This window comes from Parasteatoda tepidariorum, chromosome 6 (assembly GCF_043381705.1).
Source record: "Parasteatoda tepidariorum isolate YZ-2023 chromosome 6, CAS_Ptep_4.0, whole genome shotgun sequence".
Lineage (NCBI taxonomy): Eukaryota > Metazoa > Arthropoda > Arachnida > Araneae > Theridiidae > Parasteatoda > Parasteatoda tepidariorum.
In genome coordinates this window covers 89,184,289-89,205,092 of record NC_092209.1, presented here as the reverse complement: position 1 = coordinate 89,205,092, position 20,804 = coordinate 89,184,289, and the positions used below count along the sequence as shown (strand labels likewise).

The 20,804-nt window shown below is 30.5% G+C and overlaps 1 protein-coding gene across 5 annotated transcripts in view; it reads right to left on the bottom strand.

Annotated features, from left to right (window-relative positions):
- The window catches only part of LOC107440837 (uncharacterized), a 110,612-nt gene that overhangs the window by 47,587 nt on the left and 42,221 nt on the right, over positions 1-20,804 (bottom strand). For all 5 annotated transcript variants that reach the window (XM_043050465.2, XM_016053892.4, XM_071182841.1 and 2 more), the window contains exons 6-17: positions 19,243-19,338; positions 16,710-16,846; positions 14,320-14,524; positions 13,235-13,346; positions 11,966-12,120; positions 9,128-9,250; positions 8,321-8,496; positions 6,866-7,016; positions 4,615-4,749; positions 2,901-3,061; positions 2,454-2,546; positions 2,198-2,369 (exon numbers count right to left, since the gene is read on the bottom strand). In XM_043050465.2, the coding sequence (XP_042906399.1) occupies positions 2,198-2,369; positions 2,454-2,546; positions 2,901-3,061; positions 4,615-4,749; positions 6,866-7,016; positions 8,321-8,496; positions 9,128-9,250; positions 11,966-12,120; positions 13,235-13,346; positions 14,320-14,524; positions 16,710-16,846; positions 19,243-19,338 (1,716 nt within the window). The remainder of the gene's footprint in view (positions 1-2,197; positions 2,370-2,453; positions 2,547-2,900; positions 3,062-4,614; positions 4,750-6,865; positions 7,017-8,320; positions 8,497-9,127; positions 9,251-11,965; positions 12,121-13,234; positions 13,347-14,319; positions 14,525-16,709; positions 16,847-19,242; positions 19,339-20,804) is intronic.

Sequence of the window (20,804 nt, the reverse complement as noted above, 5' to 3'; positions counted from 1 at the left end):
TATTTTACAAAATATATATATATATATATATATATAATTAGGACTAGAAAAATACTTATTAAGCAGTGTTGATTATGTCTAATAGTTTTACAAATTTAGTTAATTTACGGAACTCTGGGCACGGGCCCCCTCCCTAAAAAACGGCTCTGCCAACATTGAATCAAGTTGAACTATCTGTTAAAAAACTATACCACCATAGAACAGCTGGGACTAATGGTATCAAGGCTGAACTATTTAATATCAATGAATCAGTATCACTTTAACAACTACATAGTATTATAAGACGGATCTGGATGTCAGAGTAGATGCTCGTGGAGTTGGAAAAGATATTGATTTACACTATCTTCAAAAAAGGCTACTAACTTCAGTGTAGCAATTAAATGGTAATCACTTTTAAATACTGTTTTTAAACTCTAATATCTCATTACAGCAATTAAAAAAATACACAGCATACCTCTTTGAAGAAGGTAACAGGGTATCTGCTACATTTTAGATTTTCAAATTCTTCCATGACTAATTTCAAGAATTTTCCATGACTAAACGAAGTTAGGAATTTTATTTTGACAGAGAAAATATTTTTTAAGCAGTGTTAATTACGTCCAACGGATTTAGAAATTTTGTTAATTTACGGAACTCTGGGCTCGGGCACACAGGGCCCAACCTTAAAAACAGCTCTGCCAACATTGAATCAAGTTGAACTATCTGTTAAAAAACTACACAACCATAGAACAGCTGGGACTGATAGTATCAAGGCTGAACTATTTAATACAGTACAGAACCCGTTATCCGGACATCAGAAAACCGGAAAACCAAAAAACCGGAACGAAATTCGATAAATTTTCCCGCCATATTTTAAAAAAAAAAATTTTTTTTCCTCATAAGATTTTAGGATTTTTCGTTGTTTTTTGAAAGATGTTTACCTTACCATCATTTTGGAAATAATCATTAGTGTATTACTCCATCGTTTTTTCTTTTCAAGATTATTTCCCAAAAAAATTTTTTTTTAGTTGGGTTTAGCAAAAAAAAAAAACTGCTTTTTGTAGCGATTCAGAAAACCGGAAAAATCAGTTATCCGGAATAGCGATGGTCCCGATCGTTCCGGATAATCGGTTCCCTACTGTATCAATGAACCAACATCACTTTAACAACTACTTAGTATTATAGGATGGATTTGGATGTCAGAGTAGATGTCCACGGAGTTTGAAAAGATATTGATTTACTCAACCTTCAAAAAATGTTACTAACTTCACAGTAGCAATTAAATTCAAATCACTTTCAAATACTGTTTTTAAAATCCTCTCGAATATCTTATTACAGCAATTAGAAAAATATACTGCATACCATTTTGAAGAAAGTAGGCAGTTGTAATGGCAGTGATCATTTTAAATTAATTACTGGATTCGTACAGGTAGCATCATTGTAGTTTTAAGCATATTTTTGGTTGTTGCAGATACATCTTAATTTGGATGTAATATAGTGATAATTCTCTCAGAGAAATGATTAAAATTGTTCAAGAAAAATTTAATTTATAAAGTAAATATTAGTCGATTAAAAATGGCCATATTTAAAATACATAAAGAAAAACCTCTTAAAGGGATTTTTAAAAAAGTGATTCTCCTCACATCGAGAATTAGGATTGATATTTTCTAACAGTTGGGACACCCCCAGTCGCCAAAAAAAGGAAATTGAAAATAAATGAATTGTTCCCAACGGACAGTTAGAAGCACGGGAAGAGATCCAAGGTTGGTGATTGGTCGAAAGATAACGCCAAAAATAAAGCCAATCCTCCATAATTAATATTAGATTTGAAAATACTTTGGCGAATGTGAATCGCCAACAAGACTGTGAGAATTGGTATAACCATGTAACTGAAACATATTTGTGGTAAGAAATAAAGAATAAAGAGTTATAGATTTGCGCTTTCAATTCAGTGAATTAATGAGTCTATATTAGTATTGAAATAAAAAGTTAGCCATTACATTCATTGTTAAGAAAAAAATAAAATATTTTATATTCTCTTTTTACAAAATGTAATAAAAATTAAATAATTGGTTTAGTTCATTTACAATTGTTTAAGAATGAGTAAAAAAAAAAAGTAAGTTTAAGAAATTAAAAGAAATTTCAAAAGCTAGGAAATATGTAATGCTTATTGTGGCATAACAGCAGTATATTTCTACTTTTGGAAAAGAATACCTACTTTGGCAATTCCACGCTCAACCGCTTCAACATAATTCTTGAAGATCTGATCTTCTGTCAAAGATTCGTTAATGACACCTTCCCCTTGCAGCTCAGCCATACTTTCAAATACCAAATAAGGACAGATGGCATCTGCACCATATCCCAAGAGGACACACATGTGATGAACTTCTCTGAAAATGTACCAAAACACATGAGAAACCAAAAGGAAGCTAGAAGCTTAATCAAAAGAATCAACTAATGAATGATATATTTACCTGGCTTCACCCGTTTCGAGAATCAATCCAACTTTCATTCGCTGAAGTTTGTTGATGAGGTAGTGATGAGTTGCTCCCAGTGCAAGTAACCCACTGAAAATGAAAAGTTGGAATTCATAAATCATGTGATTTTTAACAGATGAGATATATCGCACAATTGCGTAATGCTGGATATACTATATCACACAATAACAGATATGCAATATTATGCAAAAGTTTAAACAATGATCTTAAGTGCAATTAAGACGTAATTTTAACAATCTTCATGACTGTCCCTATTAGCCTGATGAATAGATATAAATTCTTTTCCAGCTGCTTTAAGAGAATACTTTACAGTTTTTAGCAAAAATTGAGGAATAATTCTCTAGCACACACATACAAAGAACATTGAATGTATTAAGCACTTTTAATGTGAATTATTTATAAAGACTTTATGAAAATAAGCACCTGACTGGTATGTAATCGCGTCCAGCTTTTCTGTCTGAAAGTATGACCAAGGAGTATCCCTGTTCAGCGGCAGCACATGCTTCTTCACGTATCTTGTTCAGAGCTGGCAACAATCCTTTTGCTTTTTCTCCCACAGGGTAAACTATATCAATCACTTTTGTCTAAGAGATAAAATTAACGAATTAAAATCATTCCATCTAAAATTTTAATAATTTGAGGGATATGCTAATAAGTATAGATTGAGCCATTATGGCTCAGCAGATACAGCACTCACCCCCTATGAATACCAGAGGGTGAATTCGAAATCTGTTCCTAGCTTACAATAACCAAAGAGCTGCTACTATCTATAATTGCTGTCAACATGTCTGTCTAAATACTTGGGTATGCGGCCCTTCATTGTTCAATCTGCTGTGTATGTGGCCCTTCCCTCAAAAAGGTTGTGCACCCCTATTAAATCTTATTTTATTATACAGCAGTATATTTTGTTATGTTATAGCTTAAATTGCCATCTACACAATTTAATTAGCATATTGTAGATAGTCTCTTTAAATTGCAAAGATTGCCTTTCATAAGGAATATTTCAATGTTTCAAATAAAATTTTCAAAAATAAATCGATAAATTCTTATTTAGGGAAAATTCTATTAATTTCCACTCACTTGCTAAGAAACTAAGAAGAGTCTAACAAAATTCTTTAATTTTTTTGCCCTATAGTTCCTATGAAACAGACTTGCCAGCAATAAGTATCAAAGCTATTAAAATTGAGTGCTACTTTTTTACTTTCAATTCATAAATAATGTTCCTGATCTCTTTAGTAAAATTAAATATATTTTCTTTTGTGGTAAAATTACAGTTTTAAATTTCACATGAGTCATGTCTGTCAGAATTCCTTGTTTGCCAGTCACATATTTTCTTAAAATTTCAAAATAATTCTCTTTTAAATGAATTTTTCTTACATTTTTAATAAAAAAAGGCATTTTCTCTAAATTTTATATCTTAGAATTAAGTCTTGCTTTGTTGAAATGAAATTTTTAAACCTAAATTATGCTTTATTTAATAACAATAGGTCATTAAATAATATATAATTGAGGTGCTAAGACACTCTGGATTCAAGTACATATTTTTTCATATTTATCACAGCATATTTTTATTTCATTAAATTAAACTGTTCTTCGCCTAAAGCAAAGGTTTCAAATTATTTTTGATTGTGGGGTATTTAAGTTGCTATATATCAAAATTGAAGGTAATATTTAGTAGCTAAAATTAGGTGAAAAGTTTTAACGATTTTTTTTTCTTTTTTTTTTTTACGGCAGGCACAGAACTTTTGTTTTACACCTCAGAAGATGCTGTAAGTGTTGCTCCTTTGACGTTACCCATTGAGCACCCGTGAACCTAAGTCACGGAGGCGAGCGACATTACCCACTCCCACAGATATCAGTTTATAGGTTGGATCCCATTCACACATCAGAGAACAGAGAGAGAAACATCCATGCCCTGAGCGGGATTCGAACCTGCAACCATTGACTTCACAGTCAGCGACGCTCACTGACCGGCAAATTTTTAACAATGACATGTCTATCACAAATAGAATTGACCCAGAATGATAAATAAGAAAGAGCTAATAACTAGACTAAAAGTTAAAGATCTTTTTTAGTTTTGTTATTATGTTGCAAACTGCGCAGAGCAACAACACAAGGAAAATATATTTAAACTTACTTTCCATCCTTTGTAAGTTGTGGCTTTTAAAGCTGCAATATCTTTTAAGGAAAGTATAGGTTGATTTAAGTACAGACGACAGCACTGTTGAGCACTTGGCTCCAGAATGTTGGCCGCAGGACCAATAGGGCATGACTAAAAAAGAAGGAAGATTCGAACATTTGCCTGAATATCAAATAAACAGTTAATTTTAATCTAGAAAAATGGATAAAAATGATTCAGTTGATTGCAAAAGATCCTGGATATGGATCTTTAGTTTGTTGTAGTTAACAGCTGTTACAGCAATGATTTAGTCTCACTGCTAAAGAAAGAGTACTATGTACCAAAGTCAAACTTTTTGATGGTTTTCCATTGATGGACCAACATAATCTTGATGGTAATCAACAATTCCATCACGAACCATTATGTTTTTTGATAGTAACCAAGTAACCATCAGTTAGATGTAGGAATTCTGACTGATTCATGATGGCCCAGCATAAGAATAGCAACTTTTTTTTGATGGTTTGTTCATGTTACGCCATCAGAAATTTCCATCATAGTTTCTTAGAAATAAAATGTTTCATTGATCATGAACCACCATCACCCCAATGTAGAAATTCGGACTGATTTATGATAGGCAAAAAAAAACAAATTGTTTTGATGGTATATTACTGAGAACCAACAAGAATTCCCATTAAACCATCTTGGAAATGTATAGTTGAAACCATCACAGATTGTTGGTTCATGAGAGTCAAACTTCTCTTGACGGTTAACCATCATAGTATTAAAACAGCATTTTCGATCATGGAATGATGGAAGTTTATTGGCATATAAAAACCAAGAACATATAATGGAAAATGATGAATGATGGAGACCATCAAATGATGTTGGACCATCATGAATCGCATTGAAACCAACATAAACAATCAAAATTTTTTGATAGTACCATCAAGAATTTTGACTTTGGTATTATTTACATTTACGGGTGTTGTGAACATTGTTAGATATACTCCCTTTGTAATCTTTCCAAGAAAAAAATTTGATGGCCCACTGACCATCACCTTGGCTAGATGGTTTCTCAAAAATAAATCTTTCTATATATGAGAAATTGAAATATTTCTAGAAGGAAAGAATGGTGGACCTGTTATTCACTCCCTATCCCTTCAAAAAAAAATATATATATATATTGTTCCCAATTTTTCCCTGCACAGCAGTGTTTAATTTTACACAAAAATTTCTTTTTACGTCAAGCTTAAGCAAAGATTTTAATGTAGGTAAGAAAGTAGTTATTAAGATTTTGTAAAATATGGCGATAAATTTACACTAGCAAAATTTAATAAATTAGAAGTTTTTTTATATTTTATAGAATTTAATTTTCTGAGTACATTAGTTTAAAATGTTTTAAAAGAGAAAAAATAATCATAAATTTAAAATTAAATTTTTAAACATTTTGTTAGAATAGAGACTTATTGATTTTTTGTTTCTAAAATTTGACATTTTTTGCTTTGTTTATTTTTTAACATTTACTGATTATATTAATATTTTTTGTTCTCATTTTCTGCAGTGTGTCCAAAATGTGCCTAATGGAAATATTAAACAATATTAAAAATTATTAATCCATTTTGTATAAACCTGCTTCATATTTGTGCCAGTGTTGCTCATTATGTTTCTAAATTCAAAAAGAGAATATTGAAACATTTTATTGAGTTTTTTCTATTTCTGTCTTTTATTCATTGCGGTATATAAAGCTCACACAAAATTAGACTATAATTTTTTTTTAAATTTAAAATTTTTCATAATTTAAAAAAAAAAATTACCATTTAAGATTTTTTTAAAGGTCTTATTTTTAATGAAAGCAAAGCAGTTTCAGTAAAGTTTTTGAAAACGTTTCGAATTTTATGTCAGAAAAATATTTTTTCCACATTCAAAATAAAACAAATAGACAACAGGTTTCGAAATTCAGAGGGCAGATTTCCGCATCGTGATCTGTAGAAGAATAATTGCCAAGTCTTGGGAACTTCCCGGAAGCAGCCCGAAAGAAACTTGGAAAAAAAAAAAAAAAAAAACATCACAGAAAGGGACCAACTAGAAGGGTTTAACTCATTGCCACCCTCATACAAACATCTACATGTTTGTTTTTTAATTTCCTGTTTAAAAACAATTTGACACCATATGATCCCTTTTTCTTCCACACCAACTACATCATAGTTGGCATGGCAGATCACATTACAAAAATATCCCCTATCAAGACATATGGGGAGAAAAGACCTACTAGCGACATGACGATTCTTTCTCTGAATGGATCGATGGGTGGATTGGTGACTTGAGCAAAAAGCTGCTTGAAGTAGTCATAGATCAGGGGTTGATAAAGGGAGAGGCATGCAAGAGGGGCATCATTTCCCATAGAGCCGAGAGCTTCTTTTCTAGAATAAAAACAGATCTTTGTTATTCAAACTTTTAAAAAAAACTGTTGGAAAAGTAAAATATATTTAAGAGTATTTCTTTAAGGCCCTGAAATCATAAGTAACAGTGGCTTGCAAACAGGGGTGTGAAGCATTTGAGCCATCTAGTCATAGAGAGGTATCCATTTGATAAATAAGTACACTAAAACTTTTAAATTATTTCTAGATTATTAGTATTATTTTTATTATATTAAATTTTAGCTTAAGAATATTATTTAATGAATATATAATTTTAAAACAAGTTTAACAATAAAGATTTAAGTCATTAAAATGCAAAACTTTTTTTTTCTTGTATTGAAAAAAAATTAAAAGAACTTTTTTTTAGAAATATAATACATTTTTTATCATAAGTCCGGATATTTTCTACATACCATATTTTAAATTCATTAAAATTAATTTAAGGTATGGATTTAAATTTTGATACATATTTATTGTTCCTTTGATTTGATAAGTCCTGGCCAGAGATTATGTTTAATGAATTGAGAATGTGCAACCCGGGAACCCACACATACTTATACATGACACTGCCCATGAAACAATTAATAAGCTATTTAGGGTAAAATCCTAGAATAACCCACCTCTTGGCAAGTTTTTGAAATCTTGCTAAGTTGGACATTATTACTGGGATCAATGTTGCTTTTTGATTACTAAAAAAACAATTTTCAACTTGATTTTCTAACCAGTACCGCACAGAAAAAATTTAAAAATAATGGTAATAAATGAAATAACGGTTAAAAAATGAAATAATAATGATTCTAACAGCAAGAGATTAGCAGCATAAATGGCAAAAAAATAAACCCTTTTACCTCTTTTCTAACGAAATCCAACTTTCCCATAGGTATACACATCAAATAACCAATCAGGTTTAAGAATTTTGGTGGTGTGATTGGACTTTCAACCCAATTTTCGGAAACCCAGTTTAGCGAGATTTCAGAAATTGTTTTGTGAAAATGTGATCTTTATTTAATGCTTAAAAAGCTACTTCAACGCCGCGTTATCTGAGCTAAGAAACAACTGAAAAATATTTAATGATTTTATAAATTCTTATCTAGGTGCTAGATCACCTTGCTAAATCATTTTTAAAAAAAGGTTTAACAATTTTTAAGCGACTAGTTTAGCCATTTATCTATTTAAAAGACCAGTCTACTCTTTTCATCAAACAAGTACAGTGTTGGAAGTTAAGGCTTTTCAATCAAGATTACAAAATAAAAATTAATTTGAGTGCCTTAATTAGTTTTAAATAAACAATAAGGATGCAGACTTACTGAGTGTCCACCATGGGAACGATCAGCATGTTTATGGTCTCAATTGTGTAGGCAAATAGTGCGAGTCTCCTGTCTTCAACTGCAAGGCTCGTAGTTCTCTTGTTGGGATCAAGCTTTGGATGACTAGCATGGTGGCCAGCAGCGAATCCAGCATCATGGAGATCTTCCAAAGTGAACTAAAGAAAATACAGTATATTGTACTGCGGCGTAACTACCACTATAAATATTAAATACCAATTCACAAGTGTATAAGAGATGTTAGCTTGATTCCATCAAGAGGTACCTTTTGAAAGATGAAGGTTGACTTGATTAATTTTAACATACCCCTCAGTACTACAATTAGCATTAGTAGGTCAAATTGTAACTAACTTCCAGTACTTTCTATATTCCCCATCAGGTTTTAAAAAAATTTAAAATCCGCACATCTATATTAAGCTTTAATGGAGATAACTAATTAGACGAATAACATTAGGCTGGTTCTTCTGCCTGTATTTACAAGGTAATGGATTGTTCAGACATAAGAAAAAATTCAGGATTGCTTTCAGAAATGCTGCTAAAGTAAGTTCAATTTTTTTTTTTAAATTTTTATCAGGCATTACAAAAAGGTAGAAATTTTCCTTCCCAACAGTCTAAAGTTGGGTAGGCATAAAGTCACCATATGGGACAGAAGCTGGTACATGAAGATACTTGACATCTAGTCAACAATGTTTGTTTTTTTTAAAAAATGAGTAAATGTGCAAGTTAGTTCAAAGTTTAAAGGTCAAAGTAAAATAAATGTTCAATGTACGAAAAAGAAAGAACACATACCATTTCCTGTAGCCATTTTTCCAGAGGTCGTTTCCTTGAAATTTGAAGTTTTAGATCTTCATCCTTGATGAAAAGATGATTTTCTGTGTCGACTAGAAGCATACGACCAGGCCTCAGTCTACCCTGCAATCACAAAAAGTCGAAAATTTGAAGTAGCTTCAACTTAAACTATATGAAAAACAAAAAGATTTGCTCTTTTGTTTTAGCTGCAAGTTCACACAAATATTCAGGATTATTAGATGAAATATTAATCTTAGTAAAAGAAAATTGCAGTTTAACTAGAAATGCATTTTTAAATGGAAATTTTTTTTAAATTAAATTCAGATAACATTTTACTTAACTACACACCATCCAACCATGGTCAAGCACCTAGTCCCATTTTTAGGGCTCATTTAATTTTCCCTTGTTATCCACAATGGAATGTTGGCAATGTCAGGAGGAAAACAGGTGTCTAGACTACAGGGTGGTCCACTCATCTGTTGCCTTCCTCATTAATCCATGTGCCCTTCCCCTCCAATACCACTAAGGTAGTACCTGGGTGATAAGGCATCTTCTGACTCCCCTTCCAGTTTCAAAATTACTTTTGATTGTACCATGAGATGCTTTTTTTCCCTATGTATTGTTTTTTTTCTCTTCCTCTCACATTCTTTCCAAATGTCTGCGGGAATCTATATTCCTCTAATTCTGCAACACCTGGAATTCTCCTTTCAGTCTCCCAACAATTGGTTCTTAAATTCCTTTTATTTTTCATTTGATAATTTTGTTAAAACTTGTTCCCTAACACTTGGCCCTCTTTATATTTGTTGCAATTTCCTTATTTTCCCCTGTCCTGAATCTGAGTTTCAACACTCAGAAAGGTTCATTATAGAACAGAAATTATAGAGTGCCTTTTTATGAAGAACTATTTGATGGTAAAACACAAATTAAGCCCCCTAACCAATTTTGAGGAAAATTGCAAAGTGGGAGCTAGGGGATAATTCCCAGTCATGTCCAGGCCTAGGGCTCCCTAAATGTTTCAAATAATTTTGTTTGTTTTTCCTTAAGAATTGCCTAATCTAATTATGATTTAACAAAAATTGCAATAAATATAAGCTTAAATTAATTAATAAATCATAATTTACTCATGTTATAAATAATTTAAAGGCACTTCATAAATAAAAAATTAAACATGGCCTAAAGTTGTAACCAGGGTCCACACATCAAAACCCGTCCATAGAAATGGAAAAATGCAAATTTAAGAAAATTGATCACATTTAATAAAGCAGGAATGTTACTCAATTTGATAATTTTGAATTTGAGTTATCACTTCTGAAAGCACTTAAAAAAGAAAAAATTTCAAAACTGCATTTAAAAAAAAACCAGACTTTTAAAGGACATTTGTGACCCTTTTTTCAAAGTTGTAATTTTTCAGATTTTCCTGAGTAGTAGAAACCCTGGGTATGCTCTTGCCACTTTTTAGATCTTTTGTCTTTCTTCACATAGATGACAGAGAATTTTTCACAATATTTATTGTGCTTGTATACCTCTCTCCCATTGAAAAAACTTTGCGTCCCTTAAGTGGCAGACACATTAAGGCTTTTATTCAAGGGGAACAGGAATAACAGAATTGATCCCTTTAAATAGAATATTTCTTACTTAGACATGTCTCTTACAGGTGATACTACTGTACTTAAAAGATCAGGATTGAAAGTAAGCGATTATGGAAATTCTGAAATAGGATTTTTGAGAAGATTCAGATAAACAAGCATCATTCTTATTGAAGCGTAATTCAGATTCAAACTATAAAAAAGTGATACTTTCTCTACACTGAGAATGAAAGTTTTATCACATTCATTATGCCCCTGTGGCAGAATTTTTTTGGGCTTCCTGCGGCAAACCTCTCTAGCACTAATATTCTTCTGCAAGATTCTTTTAATAATAACTAATATTCATGGTGATTAAATTTAAAGTAACAGAAACGTTGTATTTACAAAAAAATAAAAAACCTATTTGGATATAAAATTGTAAGTACTTCTTTTAAAAATGAATATGTAATATTTTTTTAATTCTAATATCATGGACGATATTGTCAATATGAACAATTTATCTTTCATAGTCTTCGTAGAACTTTTCTTATCTTTCATATCATTCTTTCATATCTTTCATAGAACTTTTCATAGTCTTCGGTGCCTTTTTGTAAGAGGAAAACAAGCCAACTATTTATTTTTTTCGCATTTCGTAAATCATCATCACAAAAAAAATAATTAAAAAGAAAAGAAAACATTTTCATTGTTTTTCCAAATAAGAATTAAAAAATCACGAGCATTTCTTCCCCTCTGATGCGTGAAAAAGGCATCTTTTCAATATAGTACTTGTGAAGGAAAAAAATATTTAAAAAATTTCTGCAGAAAAAGAAATTTTTTGCTTCAATATTCTTTATTTTTCTCAAATAAGAATCGAAAAATTACGTACATTTCTTTCCCCTCCGATGCGCAAAAAAGACCACTTTTAAATATAATTTTAGAGAAAAAAAAAATTAGACAGTTTTTGCAGAAAAGAAAACCAAAATTTTTTACTTTTTAAAGAAAAATTCTTTCTGCGTGAACTCTAACGCTCTACGACAATGTCGCCGCAATTCTGCCACGGGGCATTATGCCACCTGAAAAACAGTAAGCCTTATGCTGTAATTTAATAATTTTGGCTCAAAAGTGGTTAGAATATTTGAAGCAACATAAAAAGAACAGTTTAAAAAAACTAGATATTAATTGTAATAAAAATTAAAGTTGTGTAACAAAAAGTTGCGTAGCTTAACCTTTTCGTGTCAGAAATACCTCAGCTAAAAGTTTTTAAAAAAAATACCTTTTGAGCAATGTTGGATAGTTCAACATCCAGTACACCAACTTCACTGGCCATTATCATATGGTTATCTTTTGTTAAGTAGTATCGAGAAGGCCTTAATCCATTTCTGTCCAAAATAGCACCAATTAGTCTACCATCAGTGAATGTCAGTAAAGCTAGCAAAGATAATATAAAACATCCAAAGTTAAGTTTGTCAACAACAATCATTCTCAGTCAAGTTTAATCAACAATATTAATTATTCTCACAATTACGCTTATCAACAATAATTGTTCTCAATTTAAGTTTATCAATGTTAATTATCTATGTTAATTAAGTTTATCAACTACATAAAGCATAATTTTTTTCTAGAATAAAATAGCATTTCAAAAAGAAAAACATTCTAAACAACTTTCAATCTGAAGAAAAGTGCTTTAGTGATTTGATTGGATGTTAAGTGCTTTGAAATACCAAACATACAGATATTGGAGTATTAGGAAGATTAGATAGTATGTATCATCATGCATGTATCATATTGTACTTAACATAGTTAGAAAAAAAATATGTTCATGGAATACAGATTTCCAAGAATTTTTTGAAGAATGTTCAAATAATTCTTAAATTTAATTGAAAATTCTAAAATCCAAACTGAGTCCCTAAAATAAAGTGTTGGACTGAAATTTTAAAATTATTTCCTAAACAACCAAAATATTTAGAATATTAGCTCCAGTTAAATTTAATTACTTAGTTTTAAGTTTTTGATTTGGAAAAATTAAAAGAAAAATGAGGAAAATGAATGAAGGTTTAAAATAAGGGTTGGAAAATAAGGTTCCTTTTTGAAGTAAATATGTTTAAACATTAAATCAACTTTCATGAAACAATATTTTTACCCTTAATGAAAAAATGTTAATGTGAAAATAAATTGCATTAAATGCATAAGGAAAAAAATGAGCAAGGAAATACTGAAATGTGAAATTTCCATGTTGTAATATTGCATCACAAATTAATTAAAATATATCACATTGATTAAATAATTATTTTGTTACAAATCAAAATTCACAGCAAAATTATTTTTTAAAAAAAAAAAGATGAGAGGAAATTCCATTTATCTTGTCAACGATCTTGTTCTTGTGAATGTTTTCCATTTCTTTTAAATGTTTTCTAAATCCTTTGTCAATTTTATACATTTGAGTTTGCTTGTTCATGCCTCAGTCTAGTTGAAGTAATTAGGGAATTTTTTTTAGTAGAAACCCCTCCCATTCTTAAAATACTTGCAAGGTCACTGCATTTACCTGGACCGTCCCATGGTTCCATAACACAGCCACTCCATCGGTAGAATGCTTTCTTATCTGGATGCATTAAATCATCATTTTGCCATGCTTCTGGTACCATTGTCATCACAGCCTGTAAGAAAATTTTTATCAAAATTAAATAGTCCCAGTATTTAAATTTACAAAAAAAAAACTAATAATGTTGAAGATTTTAAGTGCATTGCAATTTGATTATAATGTGTGTTTCTTTGAATAAATTAAAAATAATGGCGGTTAGAATAATCTTAGTACAAATTTATTTATCCTTTATGGTCCAGAAGAATTTCTAGCTTACTTCCTTTAAGGTATAATAATTATAAAATTACAGTTAATTGCTAATAGAACAACAATCAGACAACAAAAAATATGAAGGGGATTTTTGCCACCTTATATAGTTGTTAGATATTAATTTTCAGCCTAATTACATAAAAAATCAAGGCATCACAGACCCATATTTCAGTTGTAAATAAGTATTTTAATTTCTTCTAGTATTTTTAATACGTTTCATAATATTGTGTAGTGGTTAGGTCGCAAGTTAACAAATTTTCCTTTTTAGAAGTAGTTTTAACAGAGCTGCAATGGCTCAAGGGATAGAGTGTCCGCCTTCCAATGAGATGAACTGTGTTCGTATCTCTGCCTGGTCAGTACGAATTCCGCATCCGGCTTGCACCGACCACAGTGCTGACATAAAATATCATTAGTGGTAGACGGATGATGGGTTAGAGTCTCTTTTCCGTCAAGCTAACTGTAGCAGGTCTTCCTCTCCATCTAAGCAAATGAGAGTTAGTTCCATCAAAAAGTTACTAATTGAAAGCATGCATATCAATTTGAGAAATTTGGCTTAACATGCCTATTGCAGAAAGACATTTCATTAACTTTTGTGAATTGAGTCAGCTGTAAAATTATGAAATTCTATGCTCTTATAAACTTTAAGATTTTTGAAATCAAAATTATACTAAGTTTAAGAAAAACTAAGCTATTTTACATGCCTCAAGCAAAGTTAGAGCCCGTATTACAATTCAAAGTTATAACTAGATAGTAAAGTAGTTATTTTAAATGGTAATTACCTCAGGCAGAGTTCTTTCTCCGGCCATAACGAGGAATTCCAGGACATTATCAGCACATCCGGAATCTGAAAGGTTTGGTTCCACAACAGGATACAACTTGTGGAGCTCTTCACCAAACAATTTGCTTTCCATAACACCTTCTCTCGCTCTCATCAAGTTTATATTTCCTCGAAGAGTGTTGATTTCACCATTATGAGCCAACATTCTGCAAAAGTAACAACGCATACATTCCAACTACCAGTTTATAAAACTTCTGAAGAGCTGCACTTATTTTTAAAAGCTGTGCAAATAAAGATCTTGTCCGAGAATGAAACATATAGTTATTGAAAGACTAAGTTGTGCAAGAAAAAGTTAAACAAAAAAAAAAAACAGAAAAAGCTTTACTAAACTTGGACTATTCTTGCTGCATAAAAATCAATTGGTGCAAATATATGCTCCTCTCAGGTGTATAATTATCTGTTTCTACCATTGGTAAACCTTAATTAGAAACCTGATAAATTGAACTAAACTTAGTGGCATGACAGCCCAAAGCCTACTGTGCCCATCTTAGTTTTCTTGACCTTCGCCTCTGGGGTGCAGGAGCAGATGTTTCGGCTGGACGGTCAGCCCAATGTGGAACGTCCAGTGTTTAGTCCTCAAGCATGATCGGTACTCATTCATTTCATCCACTGAACGGATGAAAGGAGGAGTAAACATTGCCCGGCTTGCAGGATCGAACCCAGGACCTGACAAGAGTGAGAAGCACTACCACTCAGAAACCTAATGGGGGGAAATTTAATCACAAAGTTCCATCTGGATGCTGTGAAAATGACACTTAATGAGCTAGAAAATGTCTTAAGTTATTAACTACTAGCTTTTCTACAGCTAAGAACCTCTTTGAATTAATACAGGCTGAAAAATAATCTGCATTATATATATGCTTAAAGCATATTGTATTTGAATATGAAACATTAAGTACAAAAATGTTTCAATTTTTTGAATTTGTTTTTATGACTTAAGATTAAAATAATGCTAAATGACGTTTAGCAATCAATAATTGTGTTATTAGATCTTAATAAATGGTTGATAAGTTTATTAAATGGAGATACAATTGATTTTTTTTTTTCAGCTGTGACCAGAGAATATAATATTTGCTTGTGTCCATTTAAAACCAAATCAAATATTTTTTGAGAAAAAAAGCTTAATTGAACTTTATAGAGCTTTAATTAAGTAGAAGTTTGTGCTTAAAATCACATTAAGCTTAAGATATACTTCAACTTTATATAAATTTTACTCTAAAAAAATCTTGAAAGTTTCTTATTATATAATATCCTTCTTTTCTGTTTCTTCTTATTCACTAACTATGTTATTAGATTAATGCTTCAATTATAAACTTTATTTGAAAATGTCATTATGCGATTTTTTATTTTGGTGGTTTTGCGGGTAAAGCCCGTTAGACAATGTCAACCTTCATCTATCAAAAGGTACCTGAAGATTGAATCAAGTTAGCATGTCTTATATACTAGTGAATTGATGCTTAATCATAGATAAATTGATGTTTAATCATAGATAAATTGATGTAATAATCATAGATAAATTGATGTAATAATCATAGTGGTAGTTATGCCACAGTTTCATATCCAACAAATTGTAAATTGTATTTCTCAGAGAGAATGTTCACATTTTAAGCAATAAATTTATGTTAGTAATTCAACTAAATTGGCATACTACCAATGAGGAAGTTATTTCTTATGCACTATAAAAGAAAGATATGCCACATTCAATGAAATTTAGTTAGTCTTAAGGAATTCCCTTATTTTTTGAGATAGTTCAAAATTACAATTGATAATATTGATAGCTACATATTAGAAAAGGATCAACAGTTTAAAGTCAATTATAAAGTTAAATATTTTATTACTATAGGTGTCTCAAACATAAATGTCAATTTTAAAAATAGAATAAATTGAATGAAAAATATACAGTTTGCTGTTTTCTACTTATGAAACTAGATTTATTCTCATCCAAACATCAAAAATTCATCGACTGATAGTGAATTTAATTGAGAAAAACAATAGTTTCAAAATAATCACCTTTTTTTCACAATAATCACAAAATTTCATAACAATGTGGAGCAGTTTGAAAACTAATTTAACAAACAATTGTACGGACATTTAAGTTAAAATAACTAGCCAAGCAGAAACATTGATTTTCGTTTTTTGATCCAAAAAGACCATCTCATGAAGAATTTTGTTACTTCTTTTGAAATTTCAGGAGAACTGAAAACTCGTTTCCTAAACAAAATGCAGCGAACTGTATATTTCTGTCTAAGACTTTATTTGTTTAGACAATTTTGGGACTCCAGTTGGACATAGGTACCAATTAAAATCGGAAAATGTGAGTTTTCTACATACCTCATTGGGTGAGCTCTCTCCCAACTGGGAAAGGTGTTTGTTGAGAATCTGGCATGAACTAAAGCTAAATAAGTCTCAAAAGATGGATGCTGCAGGTCATGGAAATAATCCCACAGTTGAGTGGATGTCAACTGACCCTAAGACAACAACAACTTTTTTTTAACACAACTTATTAATTATAATAATTCACATAAAGCTGGAAAATGCTATACTGAACTTTAGTTACTCTTGGTAAATGGAAAAGGTCACAAGGTTAAGCGATTTCCCAACTCTCCACACTTTTCCCCTCTCTGCTACCATGGTCACTGACAATCTTGCTTTTTCTCTCACTCCAATATGCTTCATATTACTGAAACATACTGCTGTAAGTAAGAAACTAGATTCTAGATTTACCGTAACCAAGGTAACAAAGAGAGGAAATTTAAAGAGGGGGGAAATCTCATGACCTTAACCTTGAGACCCATATTCCATTGAGAGGATGTATAGTTGTTTCAGAACTTTACATTTTATTTCTATTAACACTAGAAAGACTGAAACTTAGTATATACCTATATTGCCCAAAAGCAATCAAAATGACTTGATTGTGAAAGAATAACTAATGTGTAAAGAAATTTGTTTAATTAATTTTTAATGTTTTTTATATTATTTACAGTTATATAAGTTATTAGTAAATATTAACAATAAAAAAATTTACTTCACTTGGAAAGAAAATATTAATTTATACATTATTATTTGCACATTTTTTGCAAATGAAAAAGCAGTCAAAACGACCTCCTTTAGGCAACCCAATGTTAATTAGAAAGTTTAGGATTAGTCTGCAATATCCATTCATAACATAATTGTAGATGAGATATTTTTTATTCATCTTAGCAGGTGAATATTCTGTAACATTTTAAATTTAGAAAAATAAAGAGCAGTTGTAAATATCTAACTATAATTTAATATTTACAAGGAGAGTTTATTAATTTCAAATTTTACCTCAAATTTTAGAAATAAAGGAATTATATATCTTTGGCATAAGTAGCATTGAGGTCACAGGAGGAGCCATGTGCTCCTATGCAAACCAATAGTTTTCCAAAACTTTAGAATTTTTAATTTAAAAGTAAATACTTTAAAAATAAAATTTTTAAAATTACAAATTTTAGATTATATATTTAACGAAATAATTTTATAATTATTTACATTTCCTTATTGTGAGAATTTTTTTAGCATAGTTTTAAATTCATATTCTGATTTATATTAATGTAAATTCTTAACAGAATTTGAGAAACTATGCTTAATATTGTTTTAATTATTAACTAATTCCATTTCATGTGAAATATCATATATATAGTTAGTCACCTTCAAATGTAACAAAAATCTTTGACATGTTTCAATGGTGTTGAGTACGGCAAGAAATATACCCTGTTTCTTCCACTCCTATATTTTATTAAACAAAAAATTCTTTAAAAAAAATACAAAATTTCAACATATTTCTAAAACATAAACTAGAGTTCCATGTTTTAGAAATATGTTGAAATTTTGTATTTTCTTTTAAGAATTTTTTGTTTAATAAAATATAGGAGTGGAAGAAATAGGGTATATTTCTTGCCGTACTCAACAAATGGAATGCATTTAACTATTTCATTTGGTTAGCTTCATTAACCTATCATATGAACACAATCTACATTTTATAAATCCATGGATTTTTAGGGTAAATTCAGCTAAATTATCAAAATTAATGTGGACAAATTTGGCCAATCAAAAGCCTGTATTTTTACATATGGCAAAATGAGATATGTTCGCAAAAATACAGGCTGCTAGTTAGCTGAATTTGGTAGCGCTTCACGCTCCCATGCCACGGGTCCTGGGTTCGATCCTCGGGCCGGGCAAGGTTGACTCAGCCTTTCATCTCTTCAGTGGGTCGATAAATGAGTACCAAGCATGCTTGGGAACTAAACACTGGGGGTTCCGTGCTCGGCTGACCACCTGACCGGAACATCTGCTCTTGCACCCCAGAGCCCAAGGTCAAGAAAACTGAGATGGGCACAGTAGGCCTTGGCTTTCTATGGGCTGTCGTGTCACTGAGTTTAGTTTAGTTAGCTTAATTTAGCTATCGTAATTTTTAAAATTCAGCCCTAATGTCAGCAATTTTTCGCTGCTTGATAGTTAACTTTTAATTTTTTGCTGCAACAAAGTTAACAATCAGAAAGCTGCATTCGGTATGATGGACATAGAATTGTCAGAAAATCAATAAAATGGACAGAACGATATTACCCCTGACCATTGGAGAAGGTGGGGTGAACTTTATAGGTATTTTATGTTTCAGTCAACTTTCTTGTTATCTATAATTAGGTGAAAAATTTAAATACCTCCACAATGTTAGGTTCTTCATTACTGAAGCAGATGGGGGCCCCCCCCAAAAAGTTTTTGCCCCGGGCCCCAATTAGGCTAAGTCGGGCCCTGAGCAACATTACTCCACCTGTAGCTATTTAGGAGAAACTAATTACACAATTTACAAATAGACATTATAAAAAAAATAAAAATAACTCACTTTATAAACAACAGTTTCTGTTGATAAGCTGCAAATGTAAAAGCGAAGGTCTGAGGTGGGAATTTTATGTGTTGCATATTTTCGCAGCACAAAAACCTAAGAGAAAAAGCAACCATAAATAATCAAACCTAATTATAAATATTCATTAATAAGAACAAAAGAATGTTTAATTTCCTCCCAAAAACTATACTAATTATTACATTTTAACTAACTCAATTTTATGTCTGAGTGGAATTTAACATTAACCACTCATTGAATATTTGCAAATTGGAAGGGGGAAAAAAAAAGATTCTAAACTGAAACACAAATTTTTAAATTAGAGTACCTTTTTGCAAACTATCTGTATGTAAACTATAAATGAAAAGTAAAAATTCAGGGATAAAGTATTTTTAAAATTTTAAAAAATTGTTTCAACATTTGAAAAAGTTGCCGATTGAGGAACGTATTTTAACACCTAAAAAAAAACTATTTTTATCATTGTCAACAAGGTAGTCATGGTTAATATTTTCAAAATTTAAAAAAGTTATTCACAAATTATTTTTTTTTAAGAATGTTACTCAATAGTAATAAAATTAAACAAATATTCGAAAAACAGGATTAATTGTAAAAAATAATTTTCAGAGTTTGTTATAGGGAATATATATTATTGGAATCATTATTCTATTATGCCAAAGTTTTACTAAGAAATATTTATACATGAAATAATGTTTCATGTATAAATATTTTTTACATGAAATATTATATTTAAAATATTAAAATGTATATTAATATACATTTATATTAATATACATGAAATACATTTAAAATTATATCCCATGAAGCACCATGCTCTAGCTGAACTTTTGTTAGTTGTCAGTAAACGATTTTAAATCATGATTACATAATTTCTTTTACAAATGATGCCATGCTAATGATTTGTCTGTGTTTTCCTCCCATTTGGTTGACAAAAATAGTCCAATATAAAAAAATTATGTAAATCCATTCAATTGAAAAATATCGCGATATATCGAGAAATGCCGATATTTTTTAACGATATATCGCGATATTAATAATTCGCATAACACACAGCACTGATGACCCTATGTGCAATCTTGTTTTAATGATAGAAATGGATCGGAATCAGTTTTATTTTCTATAAGATTACTGCATATGTTTATCTTAATTCCAAGTTAATATTTTCTATAGATTTCACTGATGTCAAAAAATAATTTCTGGAGAAAAAATATGAGGAAAAAATGGGCTCCTTAAATTAATATTTACTTTTTTTTTTTTTTTTTTTTCAAAGTACAATATTGTCTCAAGAAGAAATAAGATTGTTCATTTTGAAAAGTAATCCAAAATTTTAGGAAGTTTCGTTTGCAATGGGCTTCGAAGTATCAAAGGGCAGAAATAGCAAAAAAATTACAAAAATGGCCCTAAAATAAAACTGAAAAAAATAGTTAAAATTCGAATTAAATAAAAAAATCGACCGTAATTTGTTTACAATTGTATTGATATAGCTTCTTGTTAAATGCCTTATTTTGAGTGCCTAATATGGTATGCAGGCATATACATACAGACTC